We start from the raw sequence: 27760 nt of genomic DNA, 5'->3' as shown, positions 1-27760 counted from the left end.
AAAGATCAGTGTCTTTCCTGTCATTTGTGGGTATTGGACACCACCTGGTGGTCACACAAGGCATTGCACTTCTCTCAAAATGGACAACTTCAAAATGTAAATAAAAGCCTTAAACATAGTTATTTCTTCATTTATTGTAAATATTATCAGCTTTAATGCATTTATGTACAACGGCCTACAATGCAATCAGAATGTGACTGACAACATATTTACATAACAGCAATGCATGCACAGACAAAACAGGCTATTTTGCAATAACTAGCAGCAACAGCAGCAACACATGATATGAAATTTGTTTTTGAATTCAGATAGGAAACTTCGTCATTACAAAATCATACAAAAACAAGTAAACACAGACTTTTAAGGCATTTGTTTGTTTTGGAAATATATCGTGCACTTTTGCAGCAGGGTCACGCAACTGCACGCTGATGCTCAACAAACACCTGAAGATGTTAATCCTGAGATTGGAGTAAGTCAGGCTTACTTTTTGACTGTCAAATCAGAATGGCGGAGATCTGGAGTAACAAGTGCATCATTTCAGAACAATGTTTCAATATAAACAACTACCAAATCAATGTTAGACTTTAGAAGATTAGAAAAACATCTCACTCTATCTGATAAATGCCTAAACTGCTGTAAAAAAAAAACATATTTAATAATAATAATTACGTAATAATTACAGCTGTCTCTCACATAAAGTGTTGCAGATGGAGTGTTTTTACTTGTCTGGTCCCCTGATAAAGTAGCAATTTATACCATAAATGATACTTTACGAACTGTCCTAACACGGTTTGATGGTTATTAATATGAGGTGATGTAGTAAGAAATCAGGTACTGAAAGGAAACTTAAAAGAAAAATGTAACAAAGTGGATAATGAAACAGCTCTAAACACAAATGCTTCAAGCCACAAACCAGCCACAGATCAAAAAAATAATTTCACTACAACCCATTTAAATAGATAACGTATTCTGACTGTCTACAGTAACATGTAGTAACCAGGTAGAGAGTATGAACTGGTTGCTAGAAGTGATTAGGTAGTTTTTTTCTTTTTATTTTTACTGAAATTCTCATTCACATGTATTCCAACCAGGACAAGAATTCCTCTGCTTTCTTACTGCAAACACTTCACATCAAGATTATAATTGTATCTGCCTACAATATATGGAGACATGAATAATGTAAAATCTGAAAACAATAATCCAGGCCATTTATTATCCACGTGTATATACTACGAGGAGTAAAACTCTCACACACAACGCATAAAACAGAAGATCTGTCTTGAGATCTTCCAGCGTCTTCTTCACGTAGTCTCTTCTGATGGTAGAAGTGTTATAATTGGTCCCGCAGCTAGTTGGAAATACATTTGGAAGATGGGACGTGAGCCCGCAGCTGCCGTCTCACTATAAATGAATGTTGCAGCCCTTAAATGAGGGTGGAATGTGTCGAAATAATGCCACACTTTTGATTGTTACAGTATCGCTGCAGTATGAGGGAGGTACTTTGTTTTAAACACAGTTTTTGACAGCTTTTCCCCGAAACATCATACACTCACATAACAAAACTGACAATCTTATAGCGCAGCTTAAGATCAGTGGAACTAAACATTATGTAGCTACTTTTAAATGATAGTGAAGCTGTTTGAGGAATACGCACCACTCGTTTTGAATATCCTCTTATATAAATGTGTTTCACATTTTCTTATATTTAACAATATTTAAGTCTGAGTGTCTTCTACTCTTCATTCATAGTTAATTGACAGACAATGATATGATTCACAACTGACGTACAGTGTAGCTTCTTGTTTGAGCAATTCAGTCCTTCATCCTGTATTCTCATTAGAAGAATCACATGCAGGCAATTAAGTTAATGATATCATTATCAACTCTTCTTAAAGGGTAATTACACTAAATGTCACACGTTCAACACCACAACTTCTAAGTCTATCAGCACATACATACACAGTTTTTTTTTAGTTATGAGACATGGAGAGAGTGAGAGAAGGCAATACATGGGGAGTGTTAGTACAAGCTGCACATACAATCTTTTTCATCCCAGAACCTTCCAACAATTTGCTATGGCACAGAAGAGCTTCATCCATTTAAGAAGCTGATTTGAAAACAAATTGAAATGCTGATTTTTTTTCTCTAATGCCTCTGTACAGATCCTAATATAGGACTACACCTTGTCAGAAGATAATGTCCATTCAAAAATAAAAAAAATAATAGCGTTTTAAATCTCAGAGACAGAGGCCCTTGCATACGGATGTTCTCAGCGGGGGTAAAACTCCCACAAATGTCCGTTCTGGGCTTGGTTAGTTGGCAGTGTGCAGCAAGGGCTACAGGCACTCAGATAACACTTCATGTTTGTCTGGCGTGGAGGAAATCTCTGATTGTGGCTCCGTGATGAAGCTGGCACTCAGCTGGAGTTTGAGCCTCTCCACTTCGTAGTTATGCAGGTACTCTTGAATCAGGTAGCGTTCCCGCTTAATGCGTGCCTTCACATCCGACGGGACGTCCGGGATCAACCACGCCACAAAGAACTTCACCACAAAGACCACATGCTGGAGAGGGGGTGGGAATGATCACATGATTGTTGTTAAAGTAATTTGGAAAAATAAATTCTAAGTATTTATACTTTGAGGGAGGATTGGAGAAAAAGGTCTTACTTCCATGATAATAATGAAGGCCATTTTGGCTGCCAGGATGTGCCAGAACTGCATAGTGTGGTTGTACGCCTTCTCGTGGCCAGGAGGGTAACGGTAGTCACGGTATCTGTACCAAACAGCAAGGAGAGAGGCATCATACAAAGAGTAATATACAAATTGTGCTTTTTACAGCAATTATTAAACAAAAAATATCCACTAAGATGATACATTGCACCCTTCTGGATAACATACTGGCATATAAAACATTTACAATAGACCTCAAAACTCTTCAAATTATAAAATATTCTACCACCAGATGCATGACAAGCTCTTTCTCTTAATACCTGCAGGTGGTGGTCGAATTATCAAGCCAGTTGTCACGTTCCTCCGGCATGCTGTCGTTATGTATCTGTGAGATGTTGTATATTGACAGGCTGTTGTTCACATAGCCCGTCATGGAGGACTTATTATTGTAGGCATACAGGTAGACCAAACGGGGAATCATGTCTGAGGTGAACGCCATGATGAACGCCTGAGGTCAAAGAGAGCACAAGAGGCTGCTGTTGAAATGTTTGCCAATGAAGTAACATTGCTAGAAAAAATGTTATGTTTCATACATGAACATACAGAAATGATTCAGTAAAAAAAACTCCCTTAATGTCATATAAAGATTATTTTTACACAAAACTCACATTGGTGACAACAGACAAAATTGCCACTGCATTGAGGATTTCTTGCCACGCTCCGATGTTTCGGGCCTTAGACGCCACCGGCCGTCTGAACTGGGTGGTGAACTTCCAGGCGTCGACCCTGATCTCCAGGATGTTGTTGAACAAAGCCAGGAGGGGAGCCAAGGGGAAAGAGGCCACAAACAGAGTGATGAAGCCAAACTGGATCACTGAAATGACAGGGAGAGCAGCCAGAAAGAGTTATCAAAAAGAAAACCAAAGAGTGGAAAACAAATGAGATAGGGATAAATAAGCTTGATTAGTCTTCATATATCTCTATAGAACTCTTCATCTTGCTCTCCTGTCTAGATATGAACTTTATTTGAAAACAAGGACAGTGAAGTATCTCACCCATCTCCAGGTACTCATAGAACAAGCCGAGCTGGCTGAAGTTCAGCAGGACGTGGTCCTGCTCACAGCGGCTGTAATGGTTATCAGGATTGTGTCGTCCCTTTCTGCTACTCCACAAGTTACGCAACAGCCTATCAAGAAGCCCATGACAAAGAACCAGATAAATAAACTGCAGACACTGGGATTTGCACAATGCCAGCAAGACATTTCCAGAGAGAGATGAAAGTGAAATGATCAGCACAGCTACTGCACAATTAGTAGCTGCAGTACTCTGTTCTGATTAGTGAAATCAGGCAAATAGACATTGAGAATGAAAATAAAACTCCATATACTGTATGTTTATATTATTTGTGGAAACAGTTTTAGGTTCTGTGCACAAATTGTTATCTTGTGGACGAGGTATTATCCAACGAGAACAAATTACTTAAAAGTGGGCGTAAAAGTTTGGGACAGCACTTCTAATTCAATAAAATAGCTCTCAATAATTTTGTTGTCACTGATTGTTTTATTCAGCAAAAGGGAATCAACAATAGACTAATTAATACACACAAACCATGAGTTTTTTACTTGTGATATAATTTGATGATTTTGACAAGTACTGTCTTCTGTGTTGCTGGTGTCATATGTGAGATGAACCCTCGGGATTCCATTTGACTAAAAATATTTTCTTCTCATATACTTTGAAGTATTTTCATGGCATCTAAACCTATAAATCTTCCCGAGTCCAGGGAACGGATTGTGGATGAAGTCAATGACACTGTCTAAATCTGCAAAGAAAGTCTGTTGGCTAAACAAGTTCTTAAAACTTGTGGCAAATGTTTTCCACTAGAAACATTCCTGTTTTTTTGTGGCATTATATGACATTCTTAAGTGAAAATAAAACTCACTATTTAAAAGTGACTGTGCATGTGGGTAAGCTCAGTGTTGTTTCCACAAAGTGATAAATGGATAACAACCATTTCTTCATGCACAATGATTGAAAAAAAAATCTCTGTACATCTATGATGTAAAATTGTTGCCTTGTTGTGGCTCATAACTAATTTCACACAGAGTAAATGAGTGAGGGGAATCATTGAGAAGTGAAAGACTGGGTAGAGGACAAAGATTTGAGGGACTCACGGCAGCAGGGCTTCTTGAATGTTCCCCCATAGTTGTTTTCCTGCCATGACGATCACCAACTGAGTGGTCAGCTCAATCAGACAGCCTCCGGGATCACACTAAGAAAGCAAGACATTTTTAGTTTCTATCCAACATATTTTATTTTAATGCACTTCCAGGTGACAGTCCTGAGATGATAAAGTAAGGAACACACACCTGCCCTTTTCTATGGAGATGTTAACTTGAAGAAAAACATCTCAGTCCAGTACACAACATAACTTAAATCAATAATAAATATCAAAAGAAGAGTAAGTAAGGTCAAATAAAAAGAAAACTCACCTCCTCATTCCTCAGTTTTTTCCACTTTTTAAACATGTATGAGTATTCACCAGGATAACCCACAAATTTGCCTTTAAAGAAGGCCACATAGAAGCAAGAGGAGTAGTAGTTGACAAACTGGAACAGAAACATCTTCATGGTCAGCCTGTTCTCATACTCCAGGTGGGTCTTAGGGATTTCTGCAGGGAGCAAATGGATGGAGATGAGTAGATCAGGGTGGTGTGAAAAGACAAAAGGATGAAAAAGACTAATTTTCTACCTCTGTACTGTACTAGATAAAATCTCTTTACCCATGTCAGTGATCCAAATGGCCACCCTCTCGTAAAAGAAGTTGAGGATCATGATGATGACAAAGTTGATGCAGGAAGCAGTGACAGAAGTTGCCAGCTGTGGAGTGATGAATCTTCCCACCAACTGGATCTTCCTCATGGGGTCTTTAATGATACTCGCAAAGGCAGCGTACACGGCCAGCCTGTACGCTATGACCCCGATAATACAGGCCACTATCAGAGAGATCTGTGGGGAGCACACACACATATATTGTTGGCAGTATGTGACTAGGCATGGAAAATGACCCACTATGATTTATTGTTAACAGCACACACACACAACTGAGGTGAATATTCAGTTACCCAGAGGAGGACAGTGGCTGAGGAGAGGCAGTAGCGAGCGCACTTGCTGCTGACGGGGAGATATGGCTCCATTTCCTAAAAGATTATGCACTATTATTATCATATCAACATATCAAAATAGTTTTAAAATGATTAACCATGCTTGTATTTGCAAATCACGGAGTAGATGACATTTGACATGTTCATTCCCATGTTTGAAAGAAAGTTTCTGGAGCACCTTTGTGATCTTGTTGAGCCTCCTGTTAGTGCATCTGATCTCAAACTCGGGCCGGATTTGAAGCTGCTGCTGTTCCTCTTCAAAGTCCACCAAGTCCCACTCGTACTCCAGCCGGGCTTGACGCCGCTTCCAGAACTCCAAAAACAGAGTTACTGCCAAGAAGATTTGACGAAACAAAACATAAAAATCGTAAAATCTTTGTTTTGGGAGTCGTCTCTAGCAAATAGATGATTGTTGTATGATGACAAATGTTTATGCTGTGCATGTCTTTGTGTATTTCTCTACACATTCCTTTTTCGGAGAGGCCTTTCTTACTTTTTGAGTGCCTTTGTTGGGTTTTTAGATCGGAGCTATTTGTTTGGGGAGTGATGCTTTCAATAAAAAACAGGCTCAAAGCATATTTCCAGCTAATTTATAGGAACATATTAAAGGTATTTTGGCTATGTCTTCTTGTATGACTCCAGCCTTTAGGTGCTCTAGTCTGCAGTGTCCTGGAAAAGCTATGTGACCACTTAGTGTAACATAATTGGTGCTTGCAAGGTGATCTGGGCTTAAGCAGTATGGATGCTGGTTGATGCTTCGGTGTGAAAAGACTTTAACTGTGAGAATCTGTTTTATAAGAGGGGGGTGCATTAGATCTCCTACATGGGTTAAACACAGTAAGAGCAGCATTGATGGAGACTTACCCCAAATCCCCATAAATATGGCAAAGAATACTGTTCCTTCATTATCAAACAGATGGGATTGCTGGAAGAGAGAATATGGAACAGGTTAAGTAACATAGAGGAGCAGAAGAAGAGACACGCTGAGCATGAACAGGGTGACATACTGCTGACTCTGCAGGATACATTTTACTGCAGACATTAAATGACTCATTTCACACACTACTGTATAATTTAAATGTGTCATATATACATGTAGGTTATCTGTGGTTTTAAATTTGAGTGTTAAGTTTTACCCAGGAGGAGAGACATGTAGAGTTGAGCTTCCAGAAAGGACACTTCTTATCACAAAGTGGACACATCACGATAGTGCCTCCAATGTCAGCATCACAAATTTCTTTGCTAAAAGGAGAATAAAAGAGAATGAAAATCAATACGAATAAATGCAATGAAAGGTAAACATTTTCTGAAGTAAATACAAAGCAGTATTACTTGAAAATGGATTGTTAGCATCCATTCTGAGGGATAGCAGTAATTCACTCTTCAATCAGTAAATGATTTGTAGTAGGGAAAAGAAAACCAATTCCCACCAATCATACTGTATGGCCAAAAGTAAGTGGACATGTCCGCAAACTTTTGTCTAGGGCTCTTTTTCATGGTTTTGGTATAAAAAATTATTAGTTGGAAAAAACCCCAGAGATTTTAAGAATTAAGTAATAAAAAAAAGTTTAATTCTTGTGGAAAAACGTTGTAATATTTTGAGAAAAAAGTTAAAATAGGTTGACCTGAGTGTAAAATATGTTATTTTTGTAGATTGATTGGATTACATGTGCATGTTTTAGCATTTCCTGACAGTCCATATGCTAGTGTAGCCTACAGTTATTTAAAGTTGTAAAAACATGTGTTTTTACTGCAGTGTTCCTTTCCTTGCTGTGTCAGCTCAGTTCCCCTTTGCTTATAGAAGCCTCTGCTCTGTTTGGGACTGTCTCCCTACTCCAGGAAGCTCATTGAAAAGCAAAGTCAAGTGGCTGTGTGCTGCACTTTATCAGAGGTAGGGGAAGTTTGTGTGGGCAATGATCCACACAGAGTTGGGATTTATGCTTCAGAAAGGTTTTCAAACTGTTTCTGTTCTGAGAAGAAGTTTGTCCATATATTTTTGGCCATATGGTCATCAACTCCCCTAACCTTGAGATGTTGTCGTCATAACTGAGTACTCCATATGTGAAACATATAAGACCCATGACGGCTGCAAAGAACAGCATCTCTGTGTAGAATCCCAGCCAGGCAAAGTAGATCCCGATCTTCTCCCCATAATACTTCCTGCAAGCAAAGAATTGTTTTAACAGCCTGTCTAATTCAGGTTTCAAAATCAGAATCCAAAGTGAACATATTTCAGTGATCGATGGAAAATCTTACATGAAAAAACAAAGGTGTTGCTTTTTTACCTAATGAGGTTAAGAGGCTGCTCTTTGTAAAAGCAGAGAAACCTGGCCCAGTGCTCGTACAGGTTGTAGCGCTCGCTCTCACATTCAGCATTTCTTGCCCGTTTCCAGTAACGACACTGAGAGGAAAAGAGACAAAGCAACATCGGCTGATGAGGAAAACATCTCTGGAAATTTAAGAAAGAATGAATAAGCACATTTCCCAAAATGTCAAACAATCCTTTAACCCTTTCTTAATATTAACAACTGTATAACAGTTTCAACACAATTCCCTTTAACTGAAAAGGAAAACACTGAGTTTTTGTAATGTAATGTTTTTATATAGCAGCAAATAGACTTGAATAGGGGATATATTCTCATATCAAGGTCATGCTAATTAAAATATTGTGGCTCTGGAACTGTAAAATACACAAATTATGCAAATGTACTTTACAGAAAAGTAATTGTGTCCTGCTCTCGAAGTTTAATCGGCCAGTTTTACTACTAACACTTTTACCACAGTCAAAATAGTAATAGTAAAAGTAGACATGATAGGAAAATGTGCCGGGTCATAAAAAGAAGCAATCATTTTACTGTAAGTAACTGCTCCGTTCAGTGTTTTAAAATTATCATGTGTTGAAATGTTAGTAACATTTTAACATTGTGTATGGTCCAGACATTACTGTAGTTCTAACTACTTAAAATGGAATTGGGTCGCTTATATCCTGTTAGATTTGCATAAAAAATTATCTGCAAAGTTCAAATAAAAGTACTGTAATACAGTAAACAGTCACCTACCTCTGTAGTGAGGCAGAATTTAAAAAGTCTCACAAAGAGTAAGTGCTTATTAATGTGCCAGTATGTTAAAGTACTTCAGTAAATGTAATTTGTATGTCAAATCTATGCATATTCATTTCATTTTTTCTTGCATGTATCTTACATCGTGAAGTGGGAAGGCTGCTGTGTAGGTCCCGTTGCTGAGTAATCGTTTGATTCCCGTCTTGTCTCTGTCTTTCCGGCCCTCTTTGTAGTACGGACAACGAGCCAGGATGTAGTACACCTAACAAAAGAGATTTAACGAGGGATTAAGAGATTTGGATTCCATTGTTCTTTTTAGCTAAATGCATTTATATTTTACTTTCATGTTACACAAGCTGTTTCCAAAAATAATAAAAAAATATAAACCCCCACAAAGAATTGTGAGAGTTAAACTGGATTTACTAGACTAGATAAATACTAAAACCAAAAACTCAACACATATTTACAGTGTAACATAATTAAAATTCTCCTTTTAGAGAGAATTACACTTTAAGAAACACTCACAATTCTGTTTCTTGTGGAAGGTGGGAAAAATGTGTCCTTGTCATTGATAAGGAAGAAGTCCGTCTTGGTCTTGTCAAAAGCGTGGGTGAAGTAGTCCGGCTGGGGGTGCATGATATGCTCTGGCAGGCGGAAAGGATGTGAGAGCCACTCCAGTGGGACGTCCTTAACATTGGGGATATCGCTCGCCTTGAAGGGAACCTTGATCTTCAAGACATCTGCATAGGTGGCCAGAACATCCCACGGAGCATGGATCTTCAAGAAGTATGTCTTTTGGTCTTTGGAGGCCTGATTCCAGTATAGATGAGAGAAAGAAAAAGAAAATATTGTAAGCTTCAACTATTGGTGAAGAATTTCTGCACATTTTCTTTTAAATACTTCAGATCAGCAGTATAATGTGTTTTGTGTTGAGCCATCCCTTTAAGATTTTTTTTCTACAGCATGTTGTGCCTCAGTGTACAATCCACTAGGTGGTGCAAGTACTCTGTGGTTGGATTCCTTACTGATTTGTCATCTGTCTCGAGCTCCAGTCCAGCTTTCTCAAGATTGGCCTCAAACTCCCTCCTCCTTTCCTGTGGACAAATACAAACCACAAGCATGAGAGCCACACAAACTCACACCAGTCTCAGCAAGTTTTCAGCTTTGCCCTTCTGTGTCCGAGAAATTTAACATGGTCTTGGTCTGAGGTTTTTCTGAAAACACTCACTGATTTTATCTGTTTGTTTGTTTGTCAGTTGGTGTCTCAAAACTCCCATGAATGTATTTTCCCAAACAGAGATCAAGGAGCAAAGAACAGAGACTAGTTTAACAGGAAGCATGATTCAAATTCATAACACAGTCAACAATCTATCTCTAGTCTATATAACAATGTTTTTGTCATGCCCCAAAACATCCATCCCAGCACTATTACGCTTAATTGGTACTTTTGGAAGCTTTTGAGGTTATAGATAAACTGGGAGAAGAGCAAACTGATGCCCATAACAGACAAATCAGACGTTTTCTACGCACCACCTTTTAAGTCTGCAAGGGACCAATTCAAAACTTTAGGTATAATTGCTACATGAGAGCATTGGAAACTTTTGAGAAGTAACTGGAAATGCAAGATGCAACAGTTAAAACAGAACAGTGAATTTTGGAATACATCACCCATTTCTATAGTCGGTCGGATTAATGCCATAAAGATGTTTGCTCAATGCATCCTCGTGTCTATTCTCCCTTACTATTTTAAGAAGTTGGACTCTACCATATCATCTTTTATTTGGAACATCAAAAAGGCCAGAATATCAAAAAAACATCTATGTAATATGTACAGCAGAGGGAGCCTTTGGTTTATCACAATTTAAATGATACTACTGGGCAGCCAATCTGAATGTAGTAACATTTTGGTGTGGTTTCCTGCCAGCAGACCAAAACCACAAGAACAGACCCTCATGGTTTCAGACTGAACTGGTTACAAGCGGTCACACTTACGTCCCTGCACTACTTAATAATCCAGTTAGGGCAAATATACCAACCTATATAAATAATCCAATTATGCTCTACTCCTTAAAAGGATGGAGACAAATTCAATCTTTCCTTAACATGCCTAAGACATAGGCAGTCCAGTTTGTCACAACCTTTCCTTCTGCCTGAGTAGACCAAGTCTTTTCTATCTGGAAAGAGAGTCACAATAAAGGACTTGTATGTTGAAACTTTGTGTTTTTCCAACAATTACAACAGACTCAGGATCTACTATCAGCACATTTCTACAGTTACTTCTTTTTATTATTTTATTTTATTTATTTATTTTCGACTCATGTACCACATTATGAACATTGGTCCAAACATAACATACTGGATAGCATCACTCGTCATGTACCCGGCACTAAGGGATCAGTCTCTTTCTTGTATGACACTTTACTCGTGTAGTGGTGTCCTACAACAAACTGAAAAATGATTGGGAACAAGAACTCGATACTGAAATCTCCAAAAAAGTGTGGGAGGCAGTTCTTGGCAATATTCAGCATAGTACTTTAGATGCCAGACATACCTTAGTACAATTCATAGTTCCCAGATTCCATTATTAAAACTCCAGGCTTCATGCCATATAACCCAACACCTCTCCTTTATGTGATACATGTAAACAAGAGACCAGAACGCTTACTCATCAGTTCTGGTCCTGCCCAAAGTTAAATTCCTTTTGGACTCTTATATTTGACTATACTGTATATCCAAGGCCTTTAATAAAACTATCGCACCAGATCCCCTACTTACTATCTTTGCTACAGTGGTAGTTAATCCTTCTGTTAATAAATATAAGGGCCAAGCACTTCTGTACACTGTTGGCCAAACTCTTTATCTTACAACATCAGAAGTGAGAGGTTAGTTCTCTATTCCAGCAGTGGCTTAGGGATCTGAGGAATGAGCTTCACATGGAGACATTTTGCTATAAGTTTACTAACAGAGATAATATCTTCCTGAAAACATGGCGACCCTGATTTGATAAATGGACGGCTACCTGTGATAAGGCTCTCGATTAGAGTGGCACCCTATGCACTTGAAAGCATAAAATATAAGATTTTATTATTTAATCCAATGTTTATTTAAACACATTATCCCACATGCTGGTGTCTTTATTTATTTATTTTTTCTTTTTCCTTTCCTTTCCATCATTAGTATCATTATCATTATTATTATTATTATTATTCATTATTTATTTATTCATTTTTTTCTTATTCATTGTATTTTTTGCTCTGATTGTTATCTTCTCTGTCCTTATTTCATATTATTATTACTAATTTATTATTTAATGTTTTCCAATGTTATTTGGGATGTTATTTAATGTTACATCCATTCTTGAAAACAATAGATAGCAGGTGGTGAAGACTTAACACAATTTATTTACAAAACCTTTTCCATTTTCTGCTCTGCTTCATTTTTTCATATGGAACCAGTGTCATCTTGTGATGAACTTTTACCTTATTGAGCTCCAGGACAATGGAGGGAGGGGATGGGTGGGAGGGATGTTTGTTGAAGAAAAGAAAAATAGAAGGAAAATATTGCTTAAATTACAAGATGACTTGCATCTGACCTTCAATAAAATAAAATTAAAAAACAAAACAGAGGGCATGAGGTGGGTGTGATTATGGGTGTAGCTTTTCACAAAAAAACAACTTAAAAACAAATTCTGTTACTACTTCTAAATGGATTTAAGGGACACTTCCTGTGCCTATCAACAGACACAGGTGGAGACAAAACCCTCCATTACTGACCCAGTTAAACCCACCACAGGGAGGACATTCATGTTTTAGATATAACCTTGTTAAATTTTAAGACATTTGGTACAGTGGTAGAAACATCGCCTACATCAGTCATTCAAGACTTTTACTAACACAGTCTCTGTGCTGTGACCTTTTCAGAGCTCAGATTAATGCTGGTGTGGCAATAACATACTTAAAAGTAGGTCATATTTGAGGTAAACATATTTGCAATAAAGGTTGAAGAGAAGTAGTTAGCCTTGGAAGCAATTGTGAAATAGTAAAATCTGTGCAATTCGACAACAAATTCAATTATAGTGATTACAAATCAGAAAACTATGAGATTCCATAAACAAGAGTCAGACCAAAGATTTTTGAATTCATAGAAGTATAGACTAGATACACTGTGACTCATGCCAGGAAGAAAGTATCACCAGTGAAAGAAGAAAATTAAGTCCACAAAGGATGTACAATGCAGTAAGTATCAAGTAAACACACACATAGAGTCCACAAGAGTAAATGTAAAAAGAGTAACGATGTGTTCACACAGAACGCAAAGTATAATTTTTCTCATGGCGGGAACACATCCAAAGGAGAGAGCCAGGGAGCACGTTGGTGCTGCAGCTGATGATTTCTGGAGAAACCACTACACCAGTCACACTGGATTCTGCTCTAATCCAGAGCCGTTTACCGGTGGGAGGAGTTTCTTTTTTAAACTTTTGGGATTAAAAAATTGATTTAACTTCACTTTCACTTCTCAGTCTAACTTTTCACACTTTCACAAGATTCACACACACCCCTCAGCTGTTGTCATCAATAATATACATATATTAAATGCCGGTGAGTTTATATAATTTTAAATTTACATAGTGTGTAGCTATCTATGTGTAAAAATATGTTGCTGCTGTATTTATGCCTTTAGATGACGTTATTTTGAGTGTGGATGGAGTAGCTTATGTTTTCAAAGCATAGCTCTGATTGATCTGAACTCTCACTCAGAAAACAAGCATTTTAAAACTTGTTTGCTTGTCGTCTTGTGGACAGACCTTTCAAAGTATGAATACAGATTTTTTACAAATCTGCATCATGATGTAGTTATTTCGGCATCCTTTTGATTCGTTTATTGCAATTTAATTACAGCGAAATCTAAGTTTATTTTGGGTTCATACTGCTTTAAGGTCTGTAGTTGTCATCTGGGAAGTGCAGTAAATCAACAGATTTTTGAGGGAAATTTGTGAGACATTAATGCAGTTTATCACAGCAAAATGAACAGAGAGGAGTTGATAATGTATCTCTCAGTGTTTACAGATAAGTGTCAGTATGACTGTTGTTAGCAGGAGGACTGAGCCTCAGTAACATCACCACACCGGCTCCCGTTGTCCCGGTGGGGACTAGTCGGTTCCTGCCATTGCTCACTTGCTGTTTGGGGCATATAAATATAAATGATTCCAAACTTGCGCGAGTAATGCAAGGTGAAAATTCACATTGCATTTGGTGTGAACATAAAACCCCACAGGAATTCAAACAATCACAAAAAAGATACAATAATGAATAGAGGACACAGAATAAACAGATTTATGCCCAATTTTAGGTACAATCATGAAAATGTGGGCATCTCCTGACATCCTGTGAAACAAGCTAGTGATGGTTAGAGGAAACCATTAACTCTTGCTTAAAATCCAAATGAATTCAAATATATTGACAGCTGAGAGTACAAGAAGAAGTGATACAACTGGCTCACTTTTGTGTAACGATGCCTCCTCCCTCCAACAGTTACCATCAATCCTACTGGCATGTGACTGACAATCACATGATTCATACTTCATACAGCTATGGTACATGTATATATCTGTCAAATATGGTGTGTATTCATGTATCCACCTCATGTTACCACAATTATCTGTTGGTAAACATCTTTTTCTTGAAACTATTACAATGAAACACACAACAAAATATATTAAAATCTGTTAATTTCATTAATTGTTTCAAGTCTTGTGTCAGTGGAAAATCTGTTACTGTCATCTCACTTCCTCTTTGTGGTGCCATGTATTCCTGTCATGAACATAAATTGTGTAATAAAGTCAACAGCATCACAGTTAGTCACTGGCCGCAATGTAAAATGCTGAGTAGTCAACTAACGGCAACTTGAGACTTTTCTGTTACACTTACCTGTTTCTTTTCTCCATCCTTGTCATCCACGTAAGACAACACAAAGTCGATCCTCCTCACCCCGTCCTTGAAGAACACCGTGTCTTTGTTTGGTTGTAGCTTGTCCATCTATGTGAGAAACAACAAGTGGAAAACAACATTTTTTAGATTTCTAACGGAGTGGAAGAAACCTAAAGAAAAGAGCACACAATACTTTGACAACATACTGAGAAAATGTAATGAAACTGTCAGAATCCTAAAGACAGAAATGAAGGGCACAGACTTTAAAATTGATAAATATACAGTATTAGATTCATAGAGAGACAAATCATACATGTAATTTAAATTACTGTGGTGGCTTCTGATTCTAGGCATTAAACTATTCACTTGTCAGCATAAGCTAGTATCGAAAAGTGTTTTGAGAGAATGTTTAGTTTGGAGACAAGAATAGCAGAGAGAAGCCATGATTACTGTATAGAAAACCCACATAAAACAGGGGAGTCATGGACACAGTGCAGTTACAGCCTATCATTACACTAAACTTAGCTGTTGGTGGAGGACGAACATATAGTAGTCTACATGTTTTCTATAAACTTTTGTATATCAATCATTGTCTTATTTCCTGACTTTAAATTCTTTGACATAGATTCTTTTTCATTATTGTGCAAATGTTTTTTTTTAATTGTAACTCTGAACATTTAAGGTTATTCTGCATGAAAAAAAAACTCCTCCTGCTCCTCATGCTCTATATCGAAGACCTTCATATCTTAGTCTCTACTATCAGAAACAGCACTCTTGCTGGTAATAATCACATGAAAATGTATAATATGATCTACAATATGTAAGATAACCAGTGTCTATTATATAGAGTGTACAGTATGCCTGTATTTGTACATGATTGATAATCGATTAATAATTATTTTTTAAGCAAATATGCCAAAATGTTTACTGGTTTCAGCCGCTCAAATGTGACGATTTAAGGCTTTTCTTTTCAATTCCTTATAGTAAATAGATTATTTTGGGGTTTTGGACTGTTGGTAAGACATTTAAAAACTTTCATTATTTTTGAACATTTTATACGCAAAATGATTAATTGACAAAATAGTCAGCAGATTAATCGATAATGACAATAATCTTTAGTTGCAGCTTTATTTTTGAGTGATGATCTGTCATTTTTATGAAGCCCTTCTTGTTATGTTTGATAGTTTAGAGAACCACGCCCCGCTTCTTTATCAGACCCTCACATCCACTAACAGACTGTCTTGGGTGTGAACGCTGCTTAATATGTTATGTAAGCATGTTCTGACTTAATGAGAACATTAAAAATAGATTAGCACTGATATTAATGAGCTGAATCCTAGAGTCATATATCACAGAAACATAATATAATCAGCGTTATGAATTAAGATGGATAAAGCCATCTACTTCATGGCCTTTATCTGAATCACTGCAAATCCAACAGACTGTTAACAGGCTCCCTTCTGAACAGCGACAGTTTATTTCTGTCTCGCTGTTAGAGAAATGAGAGGAGCTCTTTGAGATGCAGAGGTCTTGTGACTAATCAGCGTGAGTGGTGAGTCAGCAAAAAGGTCATGATAGCCTGTAAAAACAAACAAACGTAAACACTGACACAAACAATCTGCTGGACAAAAAGAAAAACACAAAATCATATACAGGACAACTGATTTTGGTTTGTGACCAATCAATCAAAATAAAAACTGTTATGTTGTGACGATGTAAGAATTAGTTTAAATCCCCACAAATACATTTGAACTTACTTCTGTATGTCCAGGCAGTGTTGATCTGTCTGATAATGAACTGACGCCATTTCCACTGTTTTCATCTGCAAATGAAATAAGCAGAAAAAATGACAACTTATGCACTGAAAGGAAAATAGAAAATACATTGATGATATGTATTCAGGTAGAATACACAGCATGATAGAAAGTTGAACTTTGTGTAAAATAAATATGATACAATTAGCCTTAACAACAACATTCACATGTCAAAATGTTACCTTTAACTAACTTAAGAATTAGTGCAATTCTTCAGTTGAAAGATAGTTATTACACAACAATAACGACTAAAACTAAGATTATAATGTAACTATGACTGTTACTAGATCTAGTAGATGGTCTAACAACTTAAAGACTTTGGCTTTATGTTAGTGATTTTGAATCACAAGTGTTCACTGTAATGTTATATCTTTTTGCCCTGACATTTATCGTGCATTATGTCTTTAAACGTCTTTGAATGTTCATTTTTGGGGAGGATTTCCATATTTGAATGGTTTAACTCATGAATGTCTTATTTATAGCTCTGCCTGCAGATTGAAGGCATGTCGATGGGTAATGCAGCCAAGATTTTAACTCAATCACTGGATGGCTGCGAAACCAGAATCATCTTAACTCAAACTTTGTAAACATTTACAATGTTGCTAACTTCACGGATAGGGAAGAATGCTGATTTTCCTGTCTGATCCATTTTCCTATTTGCATGCACCCACACCCAAAGGGGGGAGAACTATACAAACTATAAGGTTCCAAACATAATATAACTGTTAGAATTTCAAATGAACTTATTAAAAACATTTTAGGAAAATGTTAATGCTAGCACGATGGGTAGAAATCACATTATTAAACCCTCAGCTATGTGAAGTAGGTGTTTTTATCTTGAGTTAAGCTGCTTTACTGCTCTCACTGATATCCAGTAATTTAGCTGAACTAGACTAATCTCACTGTTCATATGCATACAGGATATGCACCATGAAAGATAATAATATTTTAAGTACAGCCAAACCCAAACTTTCCCTTTAAGGATATTCAGCCGGCTAATAACTGTTATGGCCGCCCATCCATCCCAGACAAACTCAATTTGACAAGGGCCCAGTAGAAATCCTCCAGTCACCTGGCAACATCAAATACTTGCCATGTTGTAAGCCCTAATATGAGCTAAAAGAGAGATGAGAAACACAAAGGCAGCACACACACACACACTCCTCTCCGTCTCTAATGCAACGACACACAACATTCCAGCAGTGCTGCTCTCTCCCTGCGTGGCGGGCTCTGGCAGAGGGAATGTGCTCATGTAGCATTGCTCTGCTTGCTGCCTGGCACTCTTTTATTCCTGAATGGTGGGAAAACAGCACTTCCTGTGGGGGGAGGCTGGAACGTGTATGAAGACATCAGTGAGGGGGAGGGGCCACGGGGGGCTTGGGTCTCTACGGTACCAGAAGTCCTACCTCCCCTGGATGAATTCAGCACACAAAGGACAATCTCCAGCCTCCTCCAGCTTCACACAGGCAGCCATCCCTGATTAGACACAATGATCTGACTGACAGCAGTATCAGCCAATTAGAGAAGGACTGTAGTGCCTGCACGTGTAAGGTCTCTGATAGGCTGGGAGACTCACCACAGAGGAATGGAAATGTGTTATATCAGTTAGAGCGTAGGCTTCCAAAAGGTCTACAAAGAACAAATTACAGAGTGGTTTTTCCATCAGGCTACTGGGAAGTACTGTTGACTGTCCGGCTAAAGTTTTTCTTTTTTTCTTGGCAGTCTTTTTTTTTTGTCTCTTTCCTTTTGGGTCTCACTTTTTTGGTCTCACTCCAAATGTGCACAGACTTATCAGAGCCAGGGTTGAGCAAATAGAGGCAAAGGGCCAGCCGTGTGTGATATCTACTTCCACAGAGAGGCAAATAACTGAAGAAAGGGGTCAAAACATAGATTAGCCTGCCCTCTGTTCTGTAGAACTGAGCAGTTATGGCAGACTACAGCACAGATAAAAAACCTGGTGTAGAGCAACTCTCTTGTGCATATTAACTGGAACAAATGGGCATCAGTGTTCACTCACTTAAGTACTGTACATTCAAAATACATAGTTATTCATTCATGCAAAATTACCTTGGCAATTATCTTGGTTTTTGAAAACCAAATATAACTCATTTGAAAGTAAAGCACATACGCTGTGATCTTTAAAGCACCTCTCAGTCAAGCAACCCAGTTACACTTCAGATACTCTATTTACAGTAGATGAGATATTCTCCTGTGAACACGTCGATTGGCAGAATGCCAACTTACAGATAAAATATGTCAGGAAGCTCCCATGGGCTCTAAATTAAAGTAACACTTTTAACCACTGTCTAGGAGGAACTAGTGTCCCAAATGGTCAGCCACAACTGAGCACTGCTGCCTGACAGTGACAAAAATCTATAAGCTAGAGGCTGACAGAGATATTCCTCTCTTACATGTCTTACTCTGGGGTATAGACATGTCTAACGTCTTGCTATGGGGGAATCCTTGTGACAGTGAGAGAGAACCAACTAGCACAAATGTCCTGAAAAATAAAACTCCCAAACTGGGCCCCAAAGTGTGGTAACAACTTGTGGAGTTTAAATCCCAACTAGCAAATGGTCTGCTTTTCTAGTCTACCCACCATTCAAAGCGCTTTACAACAGATGCCAAAATTCGTCCATTCGCATATAGACGGCAGAGGCTGGCAGCATTGCTGGAGGTTGGCACCTTGCATGGCAGCCTGGCAGCATTGCTTTACAATGTTTCTAATGCTCACTCACCCATTGACACACACATACACACACCAATGGCAGAGCTATCGGGAGCAATTCAGTATCTTCAACATGTGGACTGGAGGAGCTGGGGATCAAACCACCAACCTTCTGATTAGTAAACAACATGCTCTACCTCCTGAGCCACAGCCACCCCTAGTAAGAGCCTTGAGACCAGAACTGGAGTAGACCTGTCCAATAACATCCACAAGGCCTTTGTTTGGTAACAAAACTGTCCCTGTCAGGCTTTGCCAAGGACACCATTAACTGGTCCGCATTCCTAAATGGCCTAATTCTATCCAGACTCACACTTCCTACATCTGTTGCTCTGTGGAACAGAATAGTAAAAGTTTTAAAGAATTTAAAGATTAATGTGTAAATATGAGGCAATCACCTTAACTCAGTAATTTAGTATTACACTTCTGTAAAGTTGGGGACTCATGAGACAAAAAAAAACTGTAGCCGTGACATGAGCTGCTGCAGCTTAGAAATCTTGATTTTTCCCTAGCATGGGTCAAGCTCCAAAAACACTGGATTTCATCTTCGTTAGACCCTCCCTGCCTGGTAAACATCCATGTCTTCTAAACCACATGCCCCCAATTTGTAACACAAGCTTTTGTTAAAAATTTGTAGCCTTCAAGCCAAAGCTGAAATAACCATAACTGAATAACTGAAATAACTGGTGATATCATCTGGGTTATATTTTCAGATTTTGTAAAGCATTATGCAAATTTTTTCACAGGCTAAGTCAACTGATATCGATGTGTAAGATCAATGGAATTTCCTTTTAAAGAAAAACAGAAACAGGATTGCAGCCACTTTCAGATTATCTGAGGTAGACAGTGAATATTATTCTTTCCAAAGTGGTCAGTGCCTAGAACAAGGCTGCACACAAAAGACAGCAACTTGAGGTTCAAGGGAATGGCTGGTAAGAACCTGGCATACCCAAGGGCCTAGGTAATAGCCATGCCTCTTTCATAATATAATCATCATCTTGTCTAAAACAGACAAGACAATTCTGGCCCAACATATTCCTTTGAAAATCCACCTGTCAGGTAGACATTTTGTAGCAGAGTACACCTTGATAGAAAAGCCTTAATTTGTCAAACAAGTTCCTTAAAAATACAAGCCAATCCCATTTATCGAGCAGTGGAAAAGCATTTACCACACTCAAAACTGGAGTAGGATGCCCAGGGATATCCCCACAGCTCTCAAGTTAAACCACTCACAGGTCAGACCCACAGAGAAATATCTGACCAGGAGCCTGAGATGCCAGCTTCTCCTCCACTCACCAGCATTGCATTGAAGGCCAGGGAGGAGTGATCAGAATTTGGTTCAGATGATTTTCCCTCCCTCTGAACAGCTGCAGGTATCAGCAGAGGAAACCTGCAGTACAGGACTATGGTATATCACAATAGGAGGCCGCTTGTGTATAAGTTCCCAGAGGAATGTACTTGTCATGCAGAGAGAAACAACATCAGAGACAGCTCTCTGTCTCTCTATCCCTCTCTTGACACAAACAGATCCACTATTCCCAAGCCAAATCATACTAAAGGTAAATTCACCACAACCTGATGAAGTTTCCATTGCCCATGACGTGATTGTGTAACTGGCAGGTGGCAATATCCCCCACTCGACACACACACCCACACAAACACAAAATATGATGTGTATTTTTCAATACCATGTAGTTATGATAACCTTGGCTATTAAAAACACTAAATACTGTTGTGGAAATATTGAGCGATGGTTAGCACCTCAGTGGAGAAAGTGCACATGAACTTTTGATGTCTTAATGCTGAGAATGTTTATTGAAACACTTGGCCAAGCGGAGAACTGAAACAGTACACATCAAGATGTTCTGCATAAGATGCTGTCTCTTCCCATCCTGCCCTCTGAAGGTCTGACTCTTAGTCTTTAACCCCAACAGATCAGCCTACAATATGAAAAATTAGTCTAATTGGTTCACTAGTTTCTAAACAAGGTACTGCACTTTACCTGTGTCAGTTCAGGTCACGTTGCATGGAACTTCGGGTCACCGTCAACACATTCTGGTTTGAATGTCTGATTATGCCATGGAATCTCTGCATTCACCTATCTGTGTTGTCTAGCAAGGCCCCCTCCAACCTTGGTAACCACAGCAATGCCAAATCACCCTCTGTCAGAGAGGCTTTCACTTCCCCAAACAACACAGACAGTTACTCCGAGTCTCAAGGAGAGGAGAGAATGTCTCCTTCTACTTATGAATTATAGTGTGACCTCAAGGCCCAGGCATGACCCAATGTAACCCAATTTGTAACCCCTAAAGATAAAAACTTCCATAACAAATACTACTATGCTAAAAGATCATGCACTCCAATTGTGCACATGTATGAATGACACTAGGAGTGGTCTGATATGGATAAAATATTCTGTAAGAGTATATGTAACTTTATGTTGTGGCATGACACAACAAGGGATATTAAAGAGATCACCATGTAAACAATAAAGCAAATTATCTGATGGTTGACACAGTATACATTGCCCACCTCTAACTGACATGTTACCATGTGCACATGCCTGACTACAGTATATGTGTGCATGCATCAGTGCAGATCTGACACTTCAGCCACAGAATACAGCGCACTTTACTATCAGCAGCCAGGCTCTGCAGATACAATCAGAGACTGAGATGAACGCTGAAAGACAGACAAACACACATTTGGGTCTGATTAGCACACTGACCAGAAAGCAGTGAGGAATTAGCAGCCAAAACAGAAACAGCCGTTTGGCACAATGAGAGATCACGTAGATGACATAAGAGAAAAGTAGGACACTGATGAGAAGACGGACAGACAGGCATCACATAAAGCCTCTGATCTGCCCATACCATACCTGAGTGCAGGTTTATCCTGAATGCAGTCAACACTGCAAGACCATCTTTAAAGGACAGACAGATAGACACAAGTTAGAAGGTAGTCTTAAACTGTACGCAAGGAGAAGAAAGCGTGCCTGCTTTTTAAGTGTTAATATATCAATACCAGACTCTGTGCCCAGGGTCCACTTAGCCAATCGAACAAATGCAGAGAAAAATAAATAACTGAAATGTTCAGCAAAGCATTTTATCACTTCTGGCAATCAGACCAGGACTTTCATCTGCAGCAGAGCATCTGAACAAACAGTACTAAAAAGCTAGAATTGATAAAGTGAGTAGTTCACATTTGATTCAATAACTAACCAAATTGTTTTTTTTACTATGACTCAAGCAGGCCCTGTGGGTGTTTTTTACAGCACCTACTGTCTGAAAAAAAACACCAATAACAGCTCTTGTGTAGCTCTTTCACAAAGCCGTCAGTGCACTCAAACTGTCCCACTTATGCCACTCAAACAGATCCACCTTTATTTTTAAATTTAGATAGGAGTTCTTCGAATTATTGTTACGTCGTACACTTTAACAAATGTAGACTGACACAGCTCTGGGTTATGATAAAATAAACCTTTTCTTAAGGTAAATGATGTAGACGTGGCACAGATTGCCCTACAACTTCCCTCTAGACAGGAGGCATTCATGACAGATGGCTGACTTGTGTGTACCTGAATGATGTGATAAAAGTTAGTACTAAATGTAATGGGTCCCACTCAAAGTCAGTCATACACTGAACTAGACAAGCTGGGAGGCCGCCTCCTGCACATTAGGAAAATGTGGCAGGCACTCATATTTGAAATGTTAAAGCATTACATGGAAATATTGACTCTTATACCACACATTGGTGAGAAATAAGAGTCTTTATGGCTTTGCAGGCTTGGTGCATGTAACAATGCAACCACAACATCCTGACCTCGAATGGAGCCTAGGTCTTCTATCTCTCTGCCCACATTTCCTGTCAAACCTGCTTGCAAGCTTTCTATGAAAGTAAAATTCATAAATTACAGCAGTGAAGTATGACTTTTTTAAATTAAAGCCCTCGAGGAAAAAATTAGGCACATAACATGTACAAAAGTGTACAATCTTGTATGGTAAGAGTTAAAAACATAACTTGTATTGAGTCTCGGAGTTCATTCTTGACCTCTGAAGTCTCTTGACTTCAAAGTCTGTTTGGTAGCTGTTCTGGATCTTTTGATCATATCCCATGATCTTCATCAGCAGATGGAGTTTGGCCAATTGATATTGTAGATGTTCAAATTTCATTTTTTTCCCCTAAGCACTTTAAGTCTATATTGTCTTGAGAGAACCTTAGGATATGGCTGCAGATTTCCTATATTTTTCTTCTGTGGGAACCACATTATGCATTGTAAATAATAACAAATAGAGAAAACCTTTGATAAAGTAATAAAAATGTAAAAACAAATGTAAAGTAACAAAAACATAGGAGTTGTACTTTTGTGTTTGCATTGGGGCCAAATTGTCATTGGGAATACAAATTGCTATTCTTATCATCAGGATATTGCAGGCCCGAGAGGGAAGTTTCCTTGACAATCCCCGGAAGGCTTGAACAGTGCAAAGATACCACAAACTCTTATGCAAAAGGTCATGTCCAGGGTGAAGCGGAGGGTGTATAATCATCATAAAACACAACATAACACACTTAAATACCCTGTTTGATATCTTTGATAGTCTGTTAAGGAAGGCATGTTGAGAAAAGAGTTGTTTCCAAGAAATACTGGTCTACACAAATTAGGACAGAAATAAGCTTTCTTGCATTCATTTGTTGATAGGCAACCTTTGGCCTGGTTGACTGGTTTTGATATGATTCATCTGAGATGACAGATATAAAAATATGCTTGTTTTGTCTTCTCAGTTGCCTTGTTATCAGATTGGGAAACTTGTACAAAGAGGTAATGCACCGTGACAAATATACTGTAGTCCCTACAGGCACCGTTATTCTATAAACAGCTCACATACATAAAACATAATTGAATGGCTTTTGAGAAAGTTTGTTTTCCACTCATCCAAGTGTTTCATATCCATGTACTGAAAGAGCAGGCAAATAGGCTGAAGCAAAAAGGGAGCATATAGAGGCCATGTTCTAAACTTGGATCATTTTATTTCTAAAACTTGCTCTAGCAACATAAAAAGACATCCCAAACAATTCTACTGTAGTACGTTGCAAGAAAACCTCCGTTGAGATGCTTCATATGTCTTGTTTAGTATCGAGCCTCCATCAAAGGGGTAATACAATTACAAGGCCCGTTTCCATAGCAACTCTTTGGCTCTGCTTCATCTCTGACTGGAAGATGACTTCATCAGCTACGCTGCTGATAGCAGAGATCACCTTAAATGGAAGTTTATCCTTATGTGTAATTACTATCAAGGACACTTAAAGGGGGAGACATTTCATGTGTCATAATTAGTCGCGACCAAGTACCGGCTGAGTTTTTGCATACAGCAAATGTTTTTGTTTTAGAAAACGTGCCATGTGCCACACTGTATGTAATGTAACAGTGCATCTGGTGTTCATCCGATGGTAGGAAGTTGGTCATGTCAGTTAAGTCTATAAACAGTATTTGGGCAGCTGTGAACAAGGTCATACACTCCGAACACAAACATAATAAGGTGAGGACAGAGCTCTTCCTCTCCTTTCACGTGTGGCTGAAGGTCTGCCCTGATAAGAGCTGTAACAAAGCCACAGAACAAACAGTCTATTAACCTACAGCTCATCCTAGACAAAAAGGCTTGTGTCTTTCTTAACAAGAAACACTGATTAGCACAGTAAAATGGGAGGAATTACAATGTTCAAATTGGTATTTCATTATGTTCAGTCAACACACTTTGTATCAACATGACTGCTGGGAAAGGAATTCTTTTTATTTTTAATTTCCCTTGATAATCTCTCAGTAATGCAGTGTTATCAGCACTGGTTCCATTGAAAAGTTATGTGTTATAACTGAGCTACATGTTGTTTGCTATTATAACATGCACTGTAAATACATATTTTAATAGCAGTTTAGCTGACACATCTCTATAATCAAGGACTTTAAAAAAAAATCTATATGCTGTGCTGCATTTCTAGATTGGTAAGTAAAAAGCAGCCTAAAACTAAATAAATAAGATCCTTTCAGGACATTCATGATATACAATACACTACTTGGTGGCTGTATGTACATCAAATGAAGCCATTGAAATAAGCCATAAAAATAACTAGAAGCGCAGTGACTGCTACGTCTATTGCTTACAGAGTACTAACATGCATTTCATATTACATTATAATGAAAAGAGATATTTAGACTAATTGTCTATTAAAACCAGTGTTTCTGAATAAACAAGACTAAAATGCAACATTTAGTTTGTCTTTCTTTGAGCCAGCTTCATTAAAATGCAGTACTGCTCTTATCACAAGGCACCAGACTTTTTCAAATTTCCTTTTCCAATCATCTTAAGTTCTGACAAGCAGGGGTCAAACAATATGGTAGATCAATACACACCATGCACTTACTGTATCTTAGAGTCAGTAGTTTTGAAAATGATAGAAAAGTTTGAGTCGACCTTAGTAAGGAGTTGAAAATGTAAACAGAGGGTATGTGACATGGTGAAGATGAGGCATTTTGGGCCCTCAGATAAGTGAGACATGGATTATGTAAAAGAAGATACAACTATGAGGACAACAACAGTCTGAAAGCCTATCTGTTAACCTCCTGATGGATTCTGGTGACCACCATTTGAAACCACAAACTAAAAGTCAATGAAACCTGACTATCTCTGAGGAGTCCATTCCATTAGATATGGACACACATACTAAGCTTGACAGATAGCAGAAAGGAGAAAACATACAGGCACTTATTTGTTTACCTCACTTACATGTTTCACTTATAACCATTTCATTCTTGTGTCATTGAAAAACATGGAGATGAAGATGCTTCTCGAGCTGGGATATTATTCTACAGTATCTACTGTGGTTTCACAGTTTTGACCTCTAACAGGAATGACTTTAATTTACCTAAATCCTATAAATCCGTCCGAAACACATCTGTTTGTGGAGTACCTGCCAGTGTGACCTCACTCACCCCACCGTCACAAGATTTAAGAGGCTTTCAGGAAAGTTCCCATGACATAAAGCAAGAGACTAAATAACCTCACAAACACACACATACAGTTAGCACACCAAAACACCCAGTATGTCAGGTTTTGATGTGTTTGCCTCCTTGCTTGTCACAGGATTGCTGCTAACGTGCTGTAACGTTACACTCCTTTTACACAGCCAGAATGAACTCTTCTGGCTGCATAAAAGTCATTTCTTAAATGGTGGGTTTATCCTGCCGTTATGCCATCCACTACAATCCTGACCTGTGACAGAGATGACTATAATTAATCCAAATCCTTCCCAAATTTCCCCCCATTCTTCTCGCGCGTGACGTCATAACGCGCAGTCTCATTGGTGCTGAACAGCTGTCAAATTGACACCAAACTTTTAACAAACAGTAAATAACACCTTTTTGTGGACAGTTATTTAATTAGGCTGTGGGTAACTAGTGATATGTATAGAGCAACTCAAATTTCTTTGCTCTATAATAACATTGTGACATTTCAATATCAGGATTGGTCTGCTGAATTGAGTCTACATTGACCTTATAATATGTATTTAATCGTTTATGACTTGCTATGATAGTTATTTACAGGCTCTAATTTAAATGTGAGGATATACTGTTTTTCTTAAGGATGGTCATTTCATGCAGTGGGCTACTTTTGCTACAGAGAACTACTGTACCTCCCCACGACTCCCAGCTCCTGTTTCAGGTTAATGAGTACATATTAATTAAATTACCTCCAGTCTGTGATTCCGTCGCGTTCTGCAGCTCGATCAAAGTTTCATCCTTCGCCTTTCCCGTTATTCGTCTCATAGCGGCCGACGGTGTTATTATAATAGCTTCACCTTCTCAAAAAAGTGGAGACCGCAGTGAGGATGCCACTCGGGTCGATGAAGACTCCACCATGTAAACTAATCACTCACCAAAACCAATGAGTCAGAGTCTGATCAATGGATGTAAAAAGCATCATATTTTCATTATAAGCGACCTTCACTGAGGCTGTACCCTGCGGAGATCCCTGGTGCTACCCGAGAAGACCAGATCACACATAAAGGGGAGTGGCAGGGATTTTTTCCGTCGGCATAATGGTGTGTGTGTGTGTGTGTGTGTGTGTGTGTGTGTGTGTGTGTGTGTGTGTGTGTGTGTGTGTGTGTGTGTGTGTGTGTGTGTGTGTGTGGATGGATATGGGGATTTTTAAACCCATTAAACTTGGAAGGAAAGCCTCGTGAGTCATGTTGATGTAGTGAGTCAGTTGGTAAAAATGGCAGCAGGGCACATTCACACACTACTCACACTGAAGTGGAGCAGGTTACCTGTATCATCTTAGGAGGAAAAAAACAAAAAAGAAAAACATGAGGAGCAGACAGTAAGACTAAAAGATGCGGACATCTTGTGGC

General features: G+C 38.5%; 1 protein-coding gene across 2 annotated transcripts; it reads right to left on the bottom strand.

Moving 5' to 3' along the window:
- Positions 1-114: 114 nt before the first annotated feature.
- ano5b (anoctamin 5b) lies at positions 115-27415 on the bottom strand. 2 transcript variants are annotated; one of them, XM_042412739.1, is made up of 21 exons: positions 27101-27415; positions 22236-22280; positions 16576-16640; positions 14819-14926; positions 9917-9985; positions 9417-9701; positions 9034-9153; positions 8118-8233; positions 7858-7992; positions 6969-7074; positions 6697-6757; positions 6011-6162; positions 5794-5868; positions 5452-5677; positions 5162-5340; positions 4844-4941; positions 3725-3855; positions 3338-3543; positions 2990-3177; positions 2667-2772; positions 115-2561 (listed from the first exon to the last, which is right to left on the bottom strand). In XM_042412739.1, the coding sequence occupies exons 1-21, from the start codon at positions 27174-27176 to the stop codon at positions 2337-2339; spliced, it is 2772 nt and encodes a 923-aa protein (XP_042268673.1). In that variant the 5' UTR covers positions 27177-27415; the 3' UTR covers positions 115-2336. The 2 variants fall into 2 exon arrangements, with proteins under 2 accessions (XP_042268673.1, XP_042268682.1); XM_042412748.1 differs by lacking the exon at positions 22236-22280.
- Positions 27416-27760: the final 345 nt, after the last annotated feature.

The sequence above is a fragment of the Thunnus maccoyii genome, chromosome 1 (genome assembly GCF_910596095.1).
Source record: "Thunnus maccoyii chromosome 1, fThuMac1.1, whole genome shotgun sequence".
NCBI lineage: Eukaryota > Metazoa > Chordata > Actinopteri > Scombriformes > Scombridae > Thunnus > Thunnus maccoyii.
Note: the sequence above shows the minus strand (reverse complement) of the source record. Positions and strands in the feature narration are given on the sequence as shown.